At 47.1% G+C, this 18,966-nt stretch overlaps 1 protein-coding gene across 5 annotated transcripts in view; it reads left to right on the plus strand.

The window, feature by feature from the left end:
• The window catches only part of ARHGAP17 (Rho GTPase activating protein 17), a 43,727-nt gene continuing 24,761 nt past the window's right edge, over positions 1-18,966 (plus strand). For all 5 annotated transcript variants that reach the window (XM_034065164.1, XM_034065163.1, XM_034065167.1 and 2 more), the window contains exon 1: positions 1-129. In XM_034065164.1, the coding sequence (XP_033921055.1) occupies positions 77-129 (53 nt within the window). In that variant the 5' untranslated portion in view covers positions 1-76. The remainder of the gene's footprint in view (positions 130-18,966) is intronic.

Raw genomic sequence — 18,966 nt, forward strand, 5'->3', positions numbered from 1 at the left:
GCGGCGGCCGGGCCGGGCGGTGTGGCGGCGGCGGAGCGGCAGGAGCCCGGCGGGAGGCCGGGGAGCGGCCGCCGCCATGAAGAAGCAGTTCAACCGTATGAAGCAGCTGGCCAACCAGACCGTGGGCAGGTGGGGAACGGGGTCTGCACCGGGGAACGGGCGGAGGCTGCACCAGGGAACGGGGGCTGCACCGGAGAATGGGCGGAGGCGGCGCCGGGGAACGGGCGGCGGCTGCACCGGGGAACGGGCGGCGGCTCCGGGGAACGGGCGGAGGCCGTCCGCAATCTCGGCCGCTTCTCGGGACGGGTAGGGCACCCGGCACGGCGGAGCCTGATGCGGGGAAAGCTTCTGTCTGCTCGGTAAGGGGCGGAGGATGCGGTTGTTCGGAGCCGGGAGCGGGGTCTGGACGGGTGTTTGCTCCGGCCCGCCGTGAAGCGGCGTGGTTCCGCTGGTACTGGGGCCTCCGTGTGCCCGCTGGACGGTGTTGTCAGCCCCCCAGGGCGGTGAGGTTGTTGGAGGCAGAACGGGGCCCGGTGCGGGTACCTGAAGGGCCTCCAGCGGGTTCCCTGGTCGAGTCCCCGTGTCCCTTCCTGCGGTGTGGGTCGGTCTGTACGGGGCCTTCGTCCCACCACGGAGCACATCCTCTGCGGCTGAGCTTCAGCAGAAGGGACTGAGGTGTCTGAGGGTTAAGATGTATAGGAAAGGCTTTCTTCTGTAGAGAGAAACCTGAGCAGACCCCAGGCGGGTTCTTAACCTGCAGCTCTTCTCCCTGCTAAAGCCCCAGTGCACCCTCAGTGCCCCCCGAGGACAGTTCTGTGTCCCCCCCAGAAACTGCTCTCTGCTGTTAGCAAGAGCTTCATCTGGAAGCGTGCACTGGTCCTGAAACTATAAACTTCCGTTTTATCTGAGCTTATGTTCTCGTGGCCTCCACTCCAGTCACTCACTTCACACGGTGGTTGTTTTCTTTGGGGCCTACATACATATAAAACAGGTCAAGTGTGTTAGCTAATAATGGATAAGTAGGAGACCTTTACTGGGGCGTTGGTTTTGCTATTAAAGAGCAGAGCTTCCAGCTCATCTTGTGCCCGTTCATTCGTGTTTAATGGAAAGTAATGGAGTTTTTTGTTGCTGTGTATTGTTGCAGTGATTATTTTGTGTGTGTTGGGTCCACAGCTCCAAATCCCGAGTGGAATTTCAAGTAATCTGCCTTGTTCTGAGCAGGATAAACACCTCAGGCTGCCTTCAGCTGCCAGGGGCAAATGAATTAAAGCTGGAGATCTGCTCGGAGCCAGGAAGGGGTTGGGAGGCTCCTGATGACCTTTGACTGGAAGCAGCTGAAACCTGTGGGAGCTGTGGCCATCCCATAGTGAAGCTTCTCGGGGTGTGGTTGTCTGTGCAGGATCATTGCTCCTGCAGCAGGTACCTTGCTCTGGAGCAGTGGTGATAAAATACAGGCAAGAACCTGTAATTGGCTTTCATTAAAACTCTTTAAAATGACATTGACTGATTGGGTTTTGTAAGCTTAATGGGTAGGTAATAAACTGTTTCTCTTCCCTGTTTTAGTTGGTATTAAATACGAGCACCTCTTTATTGCTTCTCTTTGCTGTGTGTTTTAATAATAACGTATCTTAAGCTAGTCCTTAGTTAAGTGTCTTTCAATAATGAAGTATCTCAGGTTAGTCATATGGATTCTTTACACAAGACCATGACAACTTTTCTTTGAATTAAAGAGAGGTGAGAAGACTGAAGAGTGAGTGTAATAGTAAAGTTTTGACCAGTGCTTGTTGCCTTTTTTGTGTGTCGATATATATATGTATATATAACAATTATACCCTTATATTTGTAAGGGCTTTGAGTGAACTAAACTGACCCTTCCAGGGGCTCCTTTGCATGGTCTTGGTAGCACAGGCTGGTACTCACCCCTTTGTTGCTGACCCTCATATCTGACGTTTTCCAAGCTAAAGATAAGTGCTTATGTTTGAGATAACTTTCAGTACTGTAAATCTGCACTCTAATGAAATGCAGGGAACTTAATTTATGGAGGTGGTTTGGGGAAGGGAGGAGAAGAAACAAAGCTCAGGAGGTTTGTGCTGGCTTTTGTGATGTCTGATGACTGTACGTGTAGGAGCTGTAACAGTGGAAACTCAGCGAAGATGTTTCCTTGTTTCTCAAAGCAAAGTGTATTTGTGTGCATGACTGAGCATTGGGTTTTTTTAAACCTGTTTTTATCTGACTGTTGTCTGTGAAGAGGTTGAAATTCATCATTTGCATTAGATGTTCGCTTAGATACAGTGTTTTAGATAGTGAGTGCTTTTGAGTGCATCAAGAACTGAAGCCGGATTAGACCAGTCAGTGTACAAGGAAGGGGAGATGGTTCATTTCACAGTTCTGATCAGAGTTAACTTAAAAACACATTTTGTGTTAAGAGGTATCAACTGTGCTATTAATTCATTGGTGAATATTTAGTGCTGCTCATCTCCTTACACTTCATGTACGGGCCAAGCATTCCAATAGTTGCCAGGGTCTTACTTCATTTCCCAAAGTGCCATCACTTAGCAGTGACAGATCTGTAACTGGTTTCGCTTACAGGTATCAGGGCTGAGGCTGTTGGGTTTCGGGTGGTGTTGCATTCTGTGGTTGTGGTAAGCTCTTAGAGCTTGGGGGAGTCATGACAGACATCAGTGAGTAGGATCTTGCAGGCAACATTAACAGAGATGAGTGGCTTTGGCACCAGGTGCCAAGGCAGGAGTGAACCATTTCCCTTTTCTAACATTGAAAAAGACAAGAAAAAGAAAAATAAAGTTGTGGCATGTTTACACCAAGTTAATTTTACATTGATTTTACAAACTCATCTATTAGCTTTTCATGCTTGGACAGAATGAGGAGACAAATCCTGTGTCAAAAGAACTCTTCTGGTTGTGTGAAAGCCTAGAAGAGAAGTGGTGTTTGGGGGAGCAGCTTGAGCTGCACTGGGGGTCACATCTCCCCATCTCTGCAGGCTGCTTAGGGGCATGATGTGAACTTACTTTCTCTGGGACGTGCACCCTTCGATGTAATCTTTAGCTGGCTGCTGGTTTTCATGGTCCTGAGTTTGGAAGGGGTGTATTATGCTGTTTTTTCACTCATTCAGAGCTTTTCTCACCATAATTGAGGGAAGGGAGCACAGGGATGATACCATGAGATCAGCAAACCTTGGCTCTGCATCAGTGATGTGTCTTCACTGTGGTTTTGTTCCCCTCAACAGGGACATTTATCTCTTAGATAAGTCAGGATTTAGCCCATCCAGCTTGCCATAGGTGTGAATGACATCCCAAGGTTGGCATCCTTGTCGTTTTACCATGAATATGTGACTTAAGATCAGAGGAATACCACCTTAGCAGGGAAAATGAGATGGGGAAGACCTTCCTTGAAGCAGAGCAATGGCATTCACGGGAAGCCTGTGAGTCTGCATGGATAGTATTCTATAGAATTATGAAATATATGTAGGAAACTAATTAAAGAGGGGATTAGCCAAGTGGAACAGGATTCCAGGGTAATTAATAGATGTGTTAAATGTTTTACAGCAATTGCCTTGTGGATGTTGTTGGGTGCCGTAAGACAAGTGTTCAGTTTGCCACCAAGTACTTAGTTTTTATGTATTGGATCTCTTGTGAGTGCTGCAGGTGCTAGTGAGGGTTTCTGTTGAGGGGAACAACTCAAGTTCTCATTAACCTGCAGAGCAGAATATCAGTTTGTTGTCTGTTTAAACCTGGGGGAAAGAGGGAAATGAAACAAGATCATTTGCCTTTCACTGGAGCCTGGCAGCTCAAGTCTGGGCCCTCTGGTTTCGTTGACTGGTGCAAGCTACACTGGTGCTTTGTGGGGACTGCCCAGGGTGGCATCAACCCTTTCTTAGGGCAGCTGCAGCTGAAGGAGCAAACTCTGGGGTCATGGCATGTGTCTTCCTCATGTCATCGTGAAGGATCTCCATTGAGTCACAGGCAGGTCAGGGCTGTGGTGTGCAGTGGAGCAGAGGCACGGCTTACTGGGAAATCACTTCCATATGGGCTGAGTTAATGCATCAGAATAAACTGGCACCTTGACCGTGACAGATACCAGCATATCACACAAAAGATTTAGCTCAAAGCTGATCTTATTTTGAGCTCTATGCCAACTCCAGCCTACACAACTGGAAGCAGCTTGGAACTTGTAGTGAGGCTTAAAAAATGAAGGGGAGGAAGTGGAGAAGAAAAAGTAACTTTCATTCTGAACTTCCTGATTGTCAGCTGGGCTGTGATTCCCAATCTCCTGGGGTGGCTTTAATGGGATTTATTCCTCTAAACCTTCGTCTGTTTTAAGGACCAAGGCTCATATCCATTGATACGAGCGTATCCATATGCACATTTCATGTGTGCTTCATCTGGGTACAGTGAGTTCCCAAATGGAAGTCGTGGAATGTGATTCTGTATGTGCCATCTTGTGATGTGAGATGCTCTCTTCCTGCTGTGGGTAGCATCCCAGGGATGCTTCCTGAGCAGATTCTCCTCCTGGCGGATCAGCTCTGTGTTAGGCTCAGAAATCATAGGCAGGATTATATTATGTACAACATCAACAAGGTAATTGTTCAGTATCTATAAGTGCTTGTCTTCGCTTCATACCCATTTATAAATGACAAAGGGAGACAGGTTTTGGTGAGAAGCTCAACAGCTATTCCACTGTAGAGCTGCAGTCATCTCTAATGAAAATAAACGTGCAGAGGCATTGTTATTAAAGGCTTTCAAGTGACACTTTAATAAGCATTCAAACTGCATAGCTGAGTAATTTATGTGAGGAATGAGTCCACAGAGGGGTTTGTATCACACTGTTTACTTACAGAGCACCACGATGGTAATCAATGGCTCTTGTTAAGCTGTGTAACATCCTGAGTTGGGCTTTCCTGCCTCTGAGGACACAGCCGTGGGTGTTGTATCCATCAGTTTCATTTTCCATCTTTCAGGTGCAATCAGCAGAATATTGTACAGGTTAAAAGTTGCTCCAGCCAACCAGTGTGGAAGGTGCAGGGCTGATGAAGTCGTGTGAGGCTGAGACTGCTGGACGGGTGGGTATACTCACTGTCTACTCGAGAGATACTCTATCTGCCCTTAGGCTGTGGCAGTAATTTAAGCCAGGGACAGACAGATCTGACTAATTAGAAATCTGAAAGAGGCCACAAACCACCTTAGATATTACAACTTCTGTAGCTTCTTCACTAGTTTTCCACCGGTTAAACACAACTTCTTGTGTACAGAGAGGTTTTTCCAGGCCCTGATGCATGACATTACCAGGACACAAGGGGAGTATTTGAACCTATCTTTTAATAGCTCATGCCCTGCATAAAAGTTGCAGTGCTGAACTATATTTAGGATTTCTTCAAGCCACTTGGCAGTGCGTAAGTCGTGAGTTGGGATTGGTGTGGTTGTAACATCGCTACTACATTGTGTTAAATGTTGTGTTGGAATGCCTGGTAGTGAATGATTGTTCAGTGAGGAGCTGCCTACGCTTGCTTTGTACAGGGAAAACCTGCTGGAAAGTGCTAACTTTTAGCAGTGCTTCATGGGAAAAGCAGATGCCCCAGGTTATTAATCTATCATTCCTGCTGAAGTGGTATCCATTGATCCCAGTCTTTTATAGGATTGTCCTGTGAATCATTACTCAGAGAGGTTCTTTCACTCCATCTTTTGGTGATAGTACTTTGTAAGCTAGCTTTTACAAGCATCCAGGGTGGTAAAACAAGAGTGCATTCATCTCTGATAAGCCCAAGCCATGTAAACCAGTGTAATATTAACCCTACAGGGCCATTTAATGCCCAAGAAATAGTTCTTTAATGTTTTTCTAGCTCTTGTTTGGAAAGCACAATGATTGTGACCCCAATATTTGAAAACTCATGGCTCACCCGAGCGTCCTTTAAGAGGTTACCCATGATAAGCATTATTTGCTTGGAATGCTTGTTGTCATTGGCAGAGATCTGTGGAAAAGTGGTAAACAACATTGAAATAACATTCATATTTATGGACAGGGGAGAGCCTGCTTTGTGCTTGTCTTTTAGGCTGGCATTTGGCTGCAGCTGAGTGCTCATGGAAAGGAAAAGCAAAATCTCATGTCCGTGTTTAGAAGAGTTATCTGAAACATTTCCTGTTTATCTCCAAATGAAGTTCGAGGTCTCTTTAATGAGAAAATTGACTTAGATCCTTCTGGAAGGCAGATTAATTCAATGACAGGTTTAAAGGCTTGGAGGAGATTGAATTGGGGCAGATCTGTTTTCCTGAGCATGTGCAGGCGCCTGGACTGTGTATAACTGTCAGGGACTGATTGAAATAAAACGTGTGTGAATGCTAAAGCACTTGTATACTAATAGGAAAGGGAATGCATTATCTAAACATGTGCGTGGTAGCAGCCTGGCTGTTGAACAGGCAGAGCAAGGAGGAGGTAAGCTTGATGCTGACTGAGGCACTGGGGCTGGCTCCATAAACTGGTCATTACCTCTTGGCTGCCCTTGGGCTCCTGTATGGGCTCTGCAGCAGCACAAAACCTCATGAAATGGCGTTTCAATGTGAGATGTAAGCAAAGAACCAACAGTTTCCCCTTTAACACCACAGCTCAGCCCCAGCAGGAGCACCAGAGCTCCTTGGTATCTGCGTACTTATCTGTTTCCTGCGCCCTTTGGGGAGCTGGGACACAATGTAATGCCTTGTGCAGCTCCAGAATCTGATTTTTCTAACAGCACAAACTTCCAATTATAGAAAACATGCAGCTATTATGTTTTCAGTGTGGGGCTGCTTCTGGTGGTAAGACTTGGCACTCCTCGGTGTATTTGTGACTGCCATTAATGCAGCGAGAAACGGAAGAGCTTGGGGATGTGAATTGTGTCCAGGCTGTGGTTTAGGTTCAGTTTTGTGAGCAGGTCTGTTAATCCCATTGGTGAGTGTACCCTTCAGAGACTATTGCTAAAGCCGAAGGAAAAAGGACCTGAATTGAAGTTGAGGACTTTGTAGTGACTTTCTTCAGCTGGTGAGGTCTGTAAGGCTGGTGCTGCTGGTGAGAAGCTGTGGTGCTATATGGGAACCCCCAGTAAGAAGAGAGGTTTTGTGTTGGAGCAGATGGGCAAGAAGCAAAGCAGTGGTTCTGCCCTGCTTTTAGGTGTTCCTCCAAGGTCTGTACAGGCAGTCAGTTTATCAGTATCTCTTAGCTCCTCAGGGATCAGGATGCTCTCCTATTAAAAGTGTAGGTTGTTAAGAATCCTCAGGTTTAGAAACCATTAAGAAATGATGCTGTGTTATTAATAAGGTTATTTCCATGCAGAATCTGTTTGCTGTGTCCTGCTGTGCTCTTGGTGCATTGCAGGGTCCTGTATCCAGAAAACCACCGTGTGAAACTGTCTAGATACTTCCCATTGCAGTTGTGCTCTTGCAGGGCAGCACCAGCTTTTAAACTGATGAGTAAGTATTTGCTCAGCCTCGGATTAAAAAGCCTCATTGCTTGTGATCCAGTTCCAGACCACATGAAAACCTGACGGGGCCGCATCTGCCTTGCTCAACATCAGGGGCCACAAGCAGGACCTGCAGGAAGGGTGTGATGCTTGGGTATCCCAGATGCTTGTGGCTGCCATTGTGTCTGCCTTGGGAGGTTCTGGAGCCAGAGGTGGCTTCTGATGTCTGATAGCACCAGAAGCCACGTCTGAAGCACTGGGTGACATTCATACCTGATGTCTGATAGCACCAGGAGTGTGGTGGTCCCTGTGTTGGCTGCACCATCATTGCTACATGGAGTTCTGCCTTAGCCACCAGCTAGAGAATGTCTTGGAGCTGTGGCCTGCTCACCTGCAGAAAACCAAACTGTGATAGTTTCAGCTATTTATTGTTATTTTAGGTGAATCTTGTATGAGACAATCGTGCTTTTCTGTGCCTGCAGTGGGTGAGAATGAGGCTCTTGGGTGCATTATCTTGTTCTTCTGAGCAGTGGGTGCTTCCGGAGTAGATGAAGCTTCACTGATTTTGCTTCCCCTTAATAGAGGCAGAAAATGGCTTTCAAACTGATATAACCAATTCTGGTATCTGGTGGTGAAGAGTGACTTGGTTTAGTTGTGCTAAATTTCATTGACTTGAAGGCACCTTAAAGACATTGTGCTTTCCAGTAGGGAGCAGCTAAAGCCTCTTGGTTAGAAGAGTTACAACTCTGTCAGAGTGTGTGTGCCAACTGCCGAGTGGGCAGCATGTAAAATACTTGAGATTTTTGTTGCAGAAAGAGAAATGAAAAGATTCCAAACTCGGGGATTTGGGGAATATTAATTGCCCTCCTGTGTGCATGTCCTCATCTCCTTTCGCTCTGTTCTCATGCTACTGCTTGATGGAACACATCAGGGGACTGATAAAATCATACAGTCCCAGAGTGGTTTGGCTTGGAAAGGACCTTAAAGCTCATCCAGCTCCAACCCCTACCACGGGCATGGACAACTTCCACTGGAGCAGCTGCTCCAAGCCCCTGTGTCCAACCTGGCCTTGATCCCCAGGGATGGGGCAGCCACAGCTTCTCTGGGCACCCTGTGCCAAAGAAGGGGGTGTCTGTCTCTGGAAAGCCCAGTCCTCCATTGCCTTAAAATGATGGATAAAGTGTCCTTTTTGTGCAGATATTGGGTGGTTTCACAAGCATTTGAAGGCTCTGAGGCAGCCAGAACGATCCTGCCAAGCCCAGCACTTTGTGCTGGTGTCACAGCACATAACCGGAGCCTGAGTCACCCTCCCTGGCCTGGACCTGTGTAACTGTGGTGTGGAGGACCAAAGGGAAGCTGGAAGAGTAGGAAAGGATGTGTTGTCCAGGCTGTTAGGTGCATTTGAGATGGAGGCTTTGGTGTGAAGGTAAAGATATGCTTGGATCTGCTGTTGTGAGAGCTGCTCAGCAGAGGGGCAGCTGGGCACCTGCACTCATAGGTACAGCCCAGCTCTTCTTGCAGTTACTCATTCAAACCATATAATCCTGGTGTTACCCTGTTTGTGCATGAAGCTGAGATTCCCTCATTCTAACCTCATCTGACGGTGGCTCTTCAGAGCAAGTAACTTTAATATCAGGTTATGCCCAGAGTCAAAAGCCTAAAATAATGATGATTTAATCTACTAAAATAAGTGGAAATGATCTGCTGAGTGGTTTCAACCCGGTACTGTAACGTGACACTTGGAATCTATGAAAGCAAATGTATTTCTTAGATACTCCCATGGTATTTTTAGGTTATGATAATGAATCCGTGCCCAGAACTGCTCGTCAGAGGTCATTGTATTGGCAAATGAAGTGCCAAATATATAGGGTTTTTTAGGAGGTGGTTCAACGAAGAGTGTCTTAATGTTCTACAGATATGTTCCAATGTTAGGCACTGTTTCCAGAAGGAAAGGTTTATTAACTTAAAAGAAGTAGGTTCACTTTTAGTGTATAAGGAGATCCTCTAGACCCTGTGTTGGGCCTTGCATAAGGCATCAGTTACCTGTCTCTGTTTGCCACAGCTCTGATCTGAAACCTGCAGGAGTTTAACACTGGCAGTTAATAAACCAGGTAAGGTGGAGCTGATCTCCGGTACTTCAGACCCAAGGAGCATCCCAGCACTTGGCGGTGACACATGCAATGATTTGAGCAGCTCACTGTGCTTGATCACCTCATTTTCAGGGCTGCCTGATGGTTGCAGGTACCAGTCTGGACAGGAAAGCTAAATTTGACCCTCACCGACTGTTGTGCTAAAAGCAGCACTTGGTGTCTAGACAAGAGAAATATGGGGAACTTACAGGTGGCCTTTTTATCTGCAAGGTTGCTCTGTTGCCTGAATTGGAACATTTTGGTTACGATGTATTCTTAGGAACCAGATAGCCTTAAAGCTCTGAGGGTACGATAGTTGATGGAAGCCTGTTGGGGTAGTTGTGCATCTCTGCTCGGACAGTGCTGCTGTCTCCGCAGGAAGCGTGTTCAGGAATACCGGGTGAGGTCATGAGCTCTGCTCCTGAGTGAGGTGGAGCCTATTTTCCCTTGACACAGATTGTTTGCTTGTGAAGTTAATTGCATTGCAGAGCGACAGGAACATCCTGGAGTGAATCAAATGAGGATGTGTAATATCCAAACCAGTTTCAGGGGAGAAGGATCAATGGAGGAGGAGGGTTTCCGTCTGTCTTATGAGTTGTCCTGTGCCAGAAATTGCTGGAGTGAGGCTTTTATACAGATACATGCTCTGGCTGTATTGCTGTTTCTCAGGATCCCCAGGGCACTTCCAGAATGGGAATTAATAGAAGGACAACTGGTAACTGGTACAGCTGAGCCTTGCACAGAGGTGGGTCATTGTTGAGAGCTGCAGTGCTATTGCAGCACGTCCCTTGTGGCATGCAGTTGTACACACATCCTTGGTGACAGAGTTAAGGCTACAGTGGCAGCAAAATGCAGTTTTAAATGTTGGCCTTTCTTAGAAGATAAATCTCCTTGCACACAGTTTGGGAAGTTGTGGCTGTGATACAGGTTTGCAAAGTACAGTAGTTACTCAAATGCAAACCTCTTGGGCTTCTATGAACTATCAAGCAATGCATGGAAAATGTTAATCCACATAATAAGTTCTGTGTTCTGTAGAAAATGAAGATAGGAAGATATCATTTTCATGCAGAAAATTAAGATGTGAGCTAAACTGCTGCAGCTTCTGTTTCAGTGGAGCGTTTAACTGGCTTGTGTTGTTCTGAGCCGATTTAATACGCAGATTAAGTGTTCTGAACTGATGGTTTTGGTAGGAATGGAACAGTAGGGTAGGGTAATCCTGGATTTGTAACAGCAGGTCCAAGTGTGTGCTCAAGTGCAGCTACAGGTTGTTAAATCTTGATCAGAATATTAGTCAGGGGCTTGTATTTCCTTCTGGGAGATCTAGCAATAGAGTTAACTTTCTGTTTCCTGTAGGAACAGCAAGAAGCATCATGTGCAGCACATGGCAGGGCAGTGATGATGTGGGGCTGTCTGTTGCACACAGCAATTGGGTCTGTATGCACTGATTCTGAGTGGTATAAACCCTTATATGTATAGCCAGTGCCCTAAACCCAGTAACTGGAGTTGTGTAGTTGTGGGCTAATTGTGGGACTTAGCTCTGAAACTTGCTTTCCTGTTGGTGGAATGTTACTACATTCAGGCATTAAGCGTTAATCATGGCTGAAATCAGTGCAGAGGCTTCACTGTGAAGGAGTAAGCACAAAGAATGATTGCTGTTTTGTCACTAACCTGTTGGTTTTATCTAACTTCAGCTCTCTGAATTCCCTTATACTTGTCTCACTGTTAGTTCAAAGCTCCCAGCTCCTGCTGGCATTTGTACTTTCTATTCCTACTTCATTGTTCTGCCTTTTCTGTGTTTCCTTGTTTTGCTTCTTGTGTTGATTCAGTCTGGTTCCTTTTCAAAGGCTTTCTCTTGCCAGTTTTGTGAATCCCCAGGCTTAAAATAGACCTGTCTGGACAGCGGATTAAATTAAGAACAGCGTTACCTTTGGTGCAATGTGCGTTTCTGGGTTGGAGTTTTTGACACTTACGCAAGGTAAAATGGAGCTGAAAGGTCCTGCCAAAAGGCAAAAAAGCAAACAAATGTGTAAAAAACACCCAGGATTAGTTTTTTAGCAGTTCAGTGTATTTTGCTCATTCCTGTATTGCATATTTTTCCTATTCAGACATGTCTGCACTGTAAGAAGTTTGTACAAGATGGTCCTGCTCCTTGGAGGCTTTTCCCAGTGCCTGACAATGCAGGAGTTCTGGTAAAAGAAATGATAACCTTTAAAAGTGGCTTAAGTTATAGGGGCCATCCCCTGACTTGTGTCTAGATGGAGAGTTCAGGCCATGCTTGAGGGACTTTTGATGGGTGGTTGAGGTTTCTTTCCCTTCCCAAACGTGAAGGAGTTCTCATGTCAGCAGGTGGTTTGGCAAGAGACTGGTCCTCGCCTAAGACTAGAAGGTGCCAAACCCACACGTAGGAAATTCATGAGCCATTCTCTTACCTGGGAACATCAGCTGCTGCCTTAACTCTGTGGTCAGGGTGTACAACTGCAGCAGTGCTCTTGCTGCCAAGCCTCTGTTCCCTCGTGTCCTTCCATTTACTGCCACTGGCACAGGGTGCCCAGAGAAGCTGTGGCTGCCCCATCCCTGGCAGTGCTCAAGGCCAGGTTGGACACAGGGGCTTGGAGCAGCTGCTCCAGTGGAAGGGGTCCCTGCCCATGGCAGGGGTTGGAGCTGGAGGAGCTTTGAGGTCCCATTAACCCAGCCCAGGCTGGGATTCTGTGGTTCTCTGTGCTTATGAAGTTAATCTGATTGAAAATCAGGGTTTCTTCCACCCAAGTTAGTTTTCAGCCAGGTTGGTCCTTGGAGCTGGTGACTACTGCAGATGCTTGTGCCAGGCACAGGTGGATGTGAGGAATGGAAGGTGGTGGGAGGGAGGACACCAGAGCTTTGGTCAGCAGCTCTGCCAGCTGATGTCACCTCTTGTGAGTGAAATGTTGGCCCCAGGGTGCAGTTTCATGCTCAGTTTGAGCTGCTCTCAGGTAGCTGAAGGGGACAGATTCCCCTTTCCCTGTGCTGGTTCCAGCTCCCCTGCCTGGGGACAGGGGTGGTGCAGCCATGGGATGGCCCAGGACAACAGGAAACCAGTAATTTATTGCATGTCGTTCCAGCCAGAGCTGCCTGTGTCTGCCAGTGGTACAGGGGAGGGGTGCAAGGACCTGTCCCTGAACTTGGGGAAGAGGAACTGCTTCACATAAGACTCCTGAAAGGAAAAAGGATGTAGGGAATTATGCGAGGGGGGGATCCAACATCTGCTCCTTGCCATGGGTGGTGAGTGGAGCTGGCACAACTGGAGGCTGCTGGGGTGAGCAGCTCAGCAGAGGCAGCCTTGGGAAGGGAGGTGGCTGCAGGCACCTTTATTGCTCCTCTTCAGCCAGGTTAATCTTCACCCAGACCTGGTGCTCCGATGGGACTCTGCCTGCTGCAGAAGCACAAAGGTGGGATTCCCATCCTGGCACCGGCTACATTGATGCTGGCACGCAGGGATTGTAACACTGCACGTGAGATGTTAAGGAATGACAAGTTCAGTAATGATTTAGGTTGCTTTCTGCTCTGCTCTCTTACATCAAAACTGTACCCAGCTAATTTTACATAAAGCTATTCTCCATCAGTTAAAGGTGGTTGCTCAGAGGGAAAGACTTTGTGTGAAAACAAACTTAATATAGATAAATAGTGGGCAGTTAAATATTGAAACCAGTTGCTTACTAAGACATGGTGCAAGGGTGTTTGTGCACCCTTGTTAATGAATTACATCAATGACTTGTTTGAAAGGCTCAAGTCTTGTAGTAATCTTAAGTAGGGTGCACTTAGCATGGGAAGTGTGAAACTGGTGTGAACTAGCAGGCTAGCAGCAGGTATTTGCATTGCTGGGACAGCAGTCAACTGGAAGCACTCAATTGTAAATGGAATTTGTATCCAGAAGCTAAAAGCTCTCAGAGTCCTCAGACTGCTCACTGGAACATCACTTCCTTCATCAAGTAATTGCTTTAAATCCAGTTCTGCATTTAAACCACAACCAGTTTTGCTGTGAGTTCCACTTAGATTTAACTAATTCTCAGCGTGTGTGGCTCAGTTATCTTTCTGGCTCTGTTAGGCTTAACTGAACAGTATCAAACTGTATTTGGGTTAGTTCTCAGTATCTAATTTGAAACCCCAGCATGTGTTGTACAGGGAGGGTTGGAGCTCTGAAGGGTGGCACAGGGCCCCACTGCAGTCACTGCACCTCCGAGAGTGGCCCTAAAATAGGATTTGGCATGAGCCATGGTTGTTCTAAGCAGCTACATTTACTGCCCCGCTTGGGAGGGGAGCCTTGGATCCATTTCACCGAGGAGGAATTTCAGATGCCCTAATGTGAACAGCCTGTCATGGGTTCCCTGTGAAGGAGCAGCCTGCTTGCTCTCCACGATGATTATCTTCCTAAAGCCTGGCCTGCCTTTAATTAGAGCAGGCAGGCTTCATGCCATGCACCGGCTGAGGAGGTTATCAGAAACATCAAAGTCACAGCTTTTAGACTGAGGCACTGAGCAAAGCTTGGTGGAGGAACTCAATGAGGAAATGAAGGAGGAAGACAGGAGCAGAAATCATCTGTTTATTGAGGCCTGAATTGGAGTTGTGCTGCTCCTGGGCTTCTGGAGATACACATCTTGGTTCATGAAACGTTTTGATGCCTTGGAGGTGATGCTCCACTTTTTAAAGCACTTCTAAAGGATTAGTAACTGTATGGGTTAAAATGACTTGAGTGTCACTTCAGTATCTGCACCAAGGACTGTGCTCGAGGGTCTCTCTGCTGTGATGTCTGCTGCTAAAGCACCAGAAGCATTTTAATACTTGTGCAGAAGTGTATGTTGTTAATTTGGGTGGAAAACAGGCGTAGCAGGCAAACTCAGTTGAATGGTGGCTGGTTGTGAGTGGTGTTCCCCGGATACTAATACTGAAAGTGGTGGTTATCATCTGACAGTCACTCTGACTTTAAATGGTACTTACCCTTGGGGCATGCTGGTTTCAACCACACAGAGGATCCCTGTTCATCACCTTTACTCTCTATATGAATTCTGGGCTTTTTGAGTCAAAACTGGATTACTCTGGGGCTTGTGTGATGTAAGGAACGTGGTTTCTCTGATACTTGGCCAAGCATGTTTCTGCTGTGGCTTGTCTTTGGAACACTGTGCAGGTGGAACCAGACTCCTCCACCAAGCTGAGTATGACCACGGGCTGCCAAAGGAAGCAAAACTAATCCTCTGTAATAAAGTGGGTTGGAAAAGTGGCTTTTAATATATGTGTTTATGAAGGCCACGGGTGTAGGAAGTAAGTTCCCTGCATCACCTACAGCCAAAACCAGGCAAAAAGGAAGGAAGATACCACTATAAACACTGCCCTATTTCATGTTTGGATACTGACTGCAGCAGTCACTTCAGTGTACAGTAAATGGTACCCAGGAGCTTCCTCCCTGCAAAGGCATCACTTGTTTGTCTCTGGTCTTGTTCAGCTGTTCCAGCTCTTTCACCAGATTGAAGCTTTCATTTAGTCTTAAAACTGACGTATTTGGTAATCGGGTTCCACAAACTTGGATTATAAAACACAGGGGTCATCCAGTGTGGGAGGGAAGCTTGTTCCTGGAATTCAGTGTGACGTCAGATGAGGAAAGCTGAACCACCTTTGAGTTGCATTTTCTATGAAGACTCGAATGTTAAAAAAGTGAACCTTTTAAAAGGGAAATTGTCACCTAATTCTGCATTCCTTGTTTTGGAACAGAGCTGCTGATTCTTCCATTTTTCCTGGCAGCGAATCCTGCCTATTGTATGTGGAAAGCAGGCAGGATGTGCTGCCAGCCCGGTGAAGGTGCTCTGAAGTGTTAACTCACCAGCCAGCGGAGCTAATCTGGTTACTCCTGGTAACAAACAACTGCTTTGTTTAGGGAAAACCAGACAGCAGGGGAGGCTGGATTAACTCTGGCTCATGTTTCCTGTGGATTCTCCTTGCTTCCACTGAAATCTTTCCAGAGATCAGGAATGTGGATGTGTTCTGTGAGCTGCCCTCCCGCAGCATCACCTTCCGCCAGCTCCTCCTCCCATCACAGTGAGTGAGTCAAGGTTTCTGTTTCCACTTTGACATCTGAACTGAGTCACTTGTTCTGTTGTGAATGTCCAGGGTTTATGGCTCTTCGTATTAAGTTTGCTCTTGTTGCTTCCTTATTAGCCTTTCGGGAGTGGAAATTTCTACTGGATCCATAGCTTTGACCTGCTTTGGAGATCAGGCCCTGGGTCAGGGTGCTCCATTGGTGAGCAGGACCCTGCTGTGAAGCCAGTGAGATCTCAGCCTTTGTTCTGATGAAGCTTTATTGCATTAAATCTCCAGTGCTGGTTTAATAGAGCTTCTTCATTTCACATAGGGAAATGTAAGTTCTTCCTCTGTGGAAGAGAAACCCTTTTATCTCAGGAATTCTCATCTGCTGCTTCCAGATGTACAGAGGAGGCTTCTGGCCTGAGAGTGTGAAGGAGCTGTACAATGAAAGTGAGGGGATGAGGCTTAAACCTGTTCTGCACACCCTGCTGTAGGCTGAGCCAGGCAGGAAGCTGAGCTGAAGGGCCTTTCCCAAAGGGAGGAGAGGAATAAAACAAATGATGCCATAAAACACTTAGAGGGGCCAATACACTTTAAATGTCCCTGCAAGCTAAGGTGTTGTAGTTAAGGTGTCTGCAATAAAAACACTTCTCCCACTCCTAAACCTCTTGGGTTTTTGCTTGGAGTGAGTTAAAGGTAATTACTCATGGCCATGCCATCCCCAAACAGAAAATGGCACCGGCATTGATGTGGCATGGCACATTTCATGTTAAATACGCTATTTACTGTCTTGGAAAGAAAAGTTGTGTGGAGAATCAATCTGGCAACAGAAAGCTTGTTGAGGATGACAGTTCCTCAGTGCTAGGGCATCAGAAAGGAGAAGCTGTGACTGCTCAGGTGTCTTGGCTGTCATTCACCAGCTCTGTGCTCAGAGCCTGACCTGCTCTTTGCTGCCTGTCCCACCCCAGAGCTGTGTCAGGTTAGTTGTCCAAGAGTGAGTTTTTGGAGCTGATTTGGCTGAGAAATAACCGTTTCTGTCAGCTTATTTCCAGTCAGCTTGGCTGCTGAGCTGCCTTGGGCTGAACCCATTGTACCAGTGCAGGAGGGTGAGGAGACGAAGCCTCCAGCCGCTCGTGCAGGATCTTGTGCTCTCTCAGTTTGAAAAGCAGCTTGAAAGTATTGGTTTTACTGAATTCAGTAGCTTTAGCCTCTTCATTTGGTGGGGGGGTAATTGTAGCTGTAACAAATGGTTGTTCAGGATTGGTTTTAGAAGCAGTCTTTTAAAACAGTGCCCAATGTTAGCTGGAAAGCTTTGTGCCAGTTGATGTGTATCAAGGGTCTGGTGGCACAGGTATCCTGACCCCATCCTGTGGCACCAAAACCTCGGTTCTTGGAGGTGTTCCTTTCCTATGGGACCAGCTCCATTCCTGTTTCCAGAGCCCGTGCCAACCCTGGGATGTGATGCCAAGCCCTGTGCAGTCCAGCACCCCCCAGGCTCCTGCTTGTGCCCCATCCCCATGGCTGTCACCAGAGGTGTCGGAGGCTCCATGCTGGGCAGCTCCCGTTTCCCTGCCACCAGATCCAGCCTTCCGGAAGCACGGGGATGGCTCCTGCAGGAACAGCTTGGGCTGGGGCCTCGGGAGGGGCTGGGGAGGCAGGGCATGCTTTCCCCATTAGTAATGCCTTGGAGGGACCTCGTTTTGCAACTGGGAATTAACTGTTAGCGCTGGATCAGGTTTGGTTGCCTGGATGTAAGCAGCCATAGCTGCGCTAGTCTGGGCTTCGGTGTCAGTTTGGGGTGGGCTGTGGTCATGGTATCTGAGGGGGAGCTGCCAGTGGAGGGTCTCCAGCTGCTGGGCTTGATAAAGGTCCTTGGGAAACACTCTCTGCAGCTGAATCTTCCAATTCTTCATCGGTTCTTGATTCCAGAAGGATTTCTTCATCACTTTGTGCTGCTGGAGAGATACAAATAAGACCTAGCAAGGAGCAAGGACAGGACTTTGGGTAGCAGTGAAAAAGAAATGCTGTTATTTCCTACAAGTTTGCTGATAAATGAGTTGGCAGCATCCCTTGAAGCTGCAGTTAGATGGACACTTTGAACTGGTTGTCCCTGCTGCTTAGAGGGAGACAGGCACCTTGTAGCTTTTCCCTGCTCAGTAAGGATTAGGTTGTGCTGCCATCACAAGGTGGCATTTTCTGTTTCATGGCTGTGGGCACTGAGAACCAATATCATTTAGTGGCTCTTTCTTGGCTTCCTTATTGAATTTGGAATGTGGGCCTGCAGGAAGGGTGAGGTCTCCTTCTCTCTTTCCGAACCCAGCATCATCATCATCATCATGGGTGGCTTTTCTGTGCTGCTGCCACCAGACTGGGGGAAATCCATCCCTGACCTCAGAGGGGCCAATCCAGATTTTCCAGCTGAGGCTTTAGATCCTTGGTAAACCAGTGAGGTATACAAAGAGGGCTAGGGATAGAGATGAAAATTGGCTTGCATGGTGATACATAGTCTGTGGGTAGTCATATTTAACATGGGAACAGTTCCTGTTGACACGTTACTGGCCGATCTCTGCTTTTCACTCAAATGGATGTAATCCTAAGAAAAAGGAGGGGGAAGGAGAAATGAAACTTATTTGGTCTGAAGTTGTACAGAAGCTCTATTCTACTATTTGATGGTATTTAAATGGCCAAAGCTATTCAGAAGCATCCAGTAACTTCACAGTAGTGTCATGAAAGACCAGTTGAACACCAGTATGAGAAGGAACATTGATTCCTCCAAGGATAATGTCTGTAAAATGCAGTTTGTGATTCCCAGTAGCTACAAGTGAGTTTACAATACCCTGTAGTGATTTGGTTATTGCAGCTTGGGTGGGAGGTTCAGTGACCTCTCAGGCAGTGGCTGTGACTATCAGCAGCTCTGAGGTTTAATGGTGTTTACATATCCAGTTGTAAGTACTCTGAAAGCTGTTCTGAATTGTGCCTCCCGGGGTGCCTGGTTTCTTTCCTAAAGCTGCCAGTGTCTTCTCATCTGCTGCATCACATCTTCCCTTCTGATGTCTGGTCTGTGTCACGTCGGTGTGTCAGCAGCCAGGGCAAGGCAGCTGCTGGAACACCCTTGTCTGATCTGACTTTCTCTTTGTGCTGAGCAAGGGCCGGAGAGATGCATGGAGGAGTCAGCTCAAATCCCATTGTGTCATGTACATGTAGGAACCAGGGATGATGTTTTCTTACACAGGTTTCTAGGCAGAAGGAGGAAACTGAGCCCTGAGTGTTTGAATCTGAACCTGGAGCTGCTCGAGTGAGGCCAGAGGAGCCCATGGGGATGCTGATGATGCTGAAGCAGCTCTG

This window comes from Melopsittacus undulatus, chromosome 8 (assembly GCF_012275295.1).
Source record: "Melopsittacus undulatus isolate bMelUnd1 chromosome 8, bMelUnd1.mat.Z, whole genome shotgun sequence".
Classification (NCBI taxonomy): domain Eukaryota; kingdom Metazoa; phylum Chordata; class Aves; order Psittaciformes; family Psittaculidae; genus Melopsittacus; species Melopsittacus undulatus.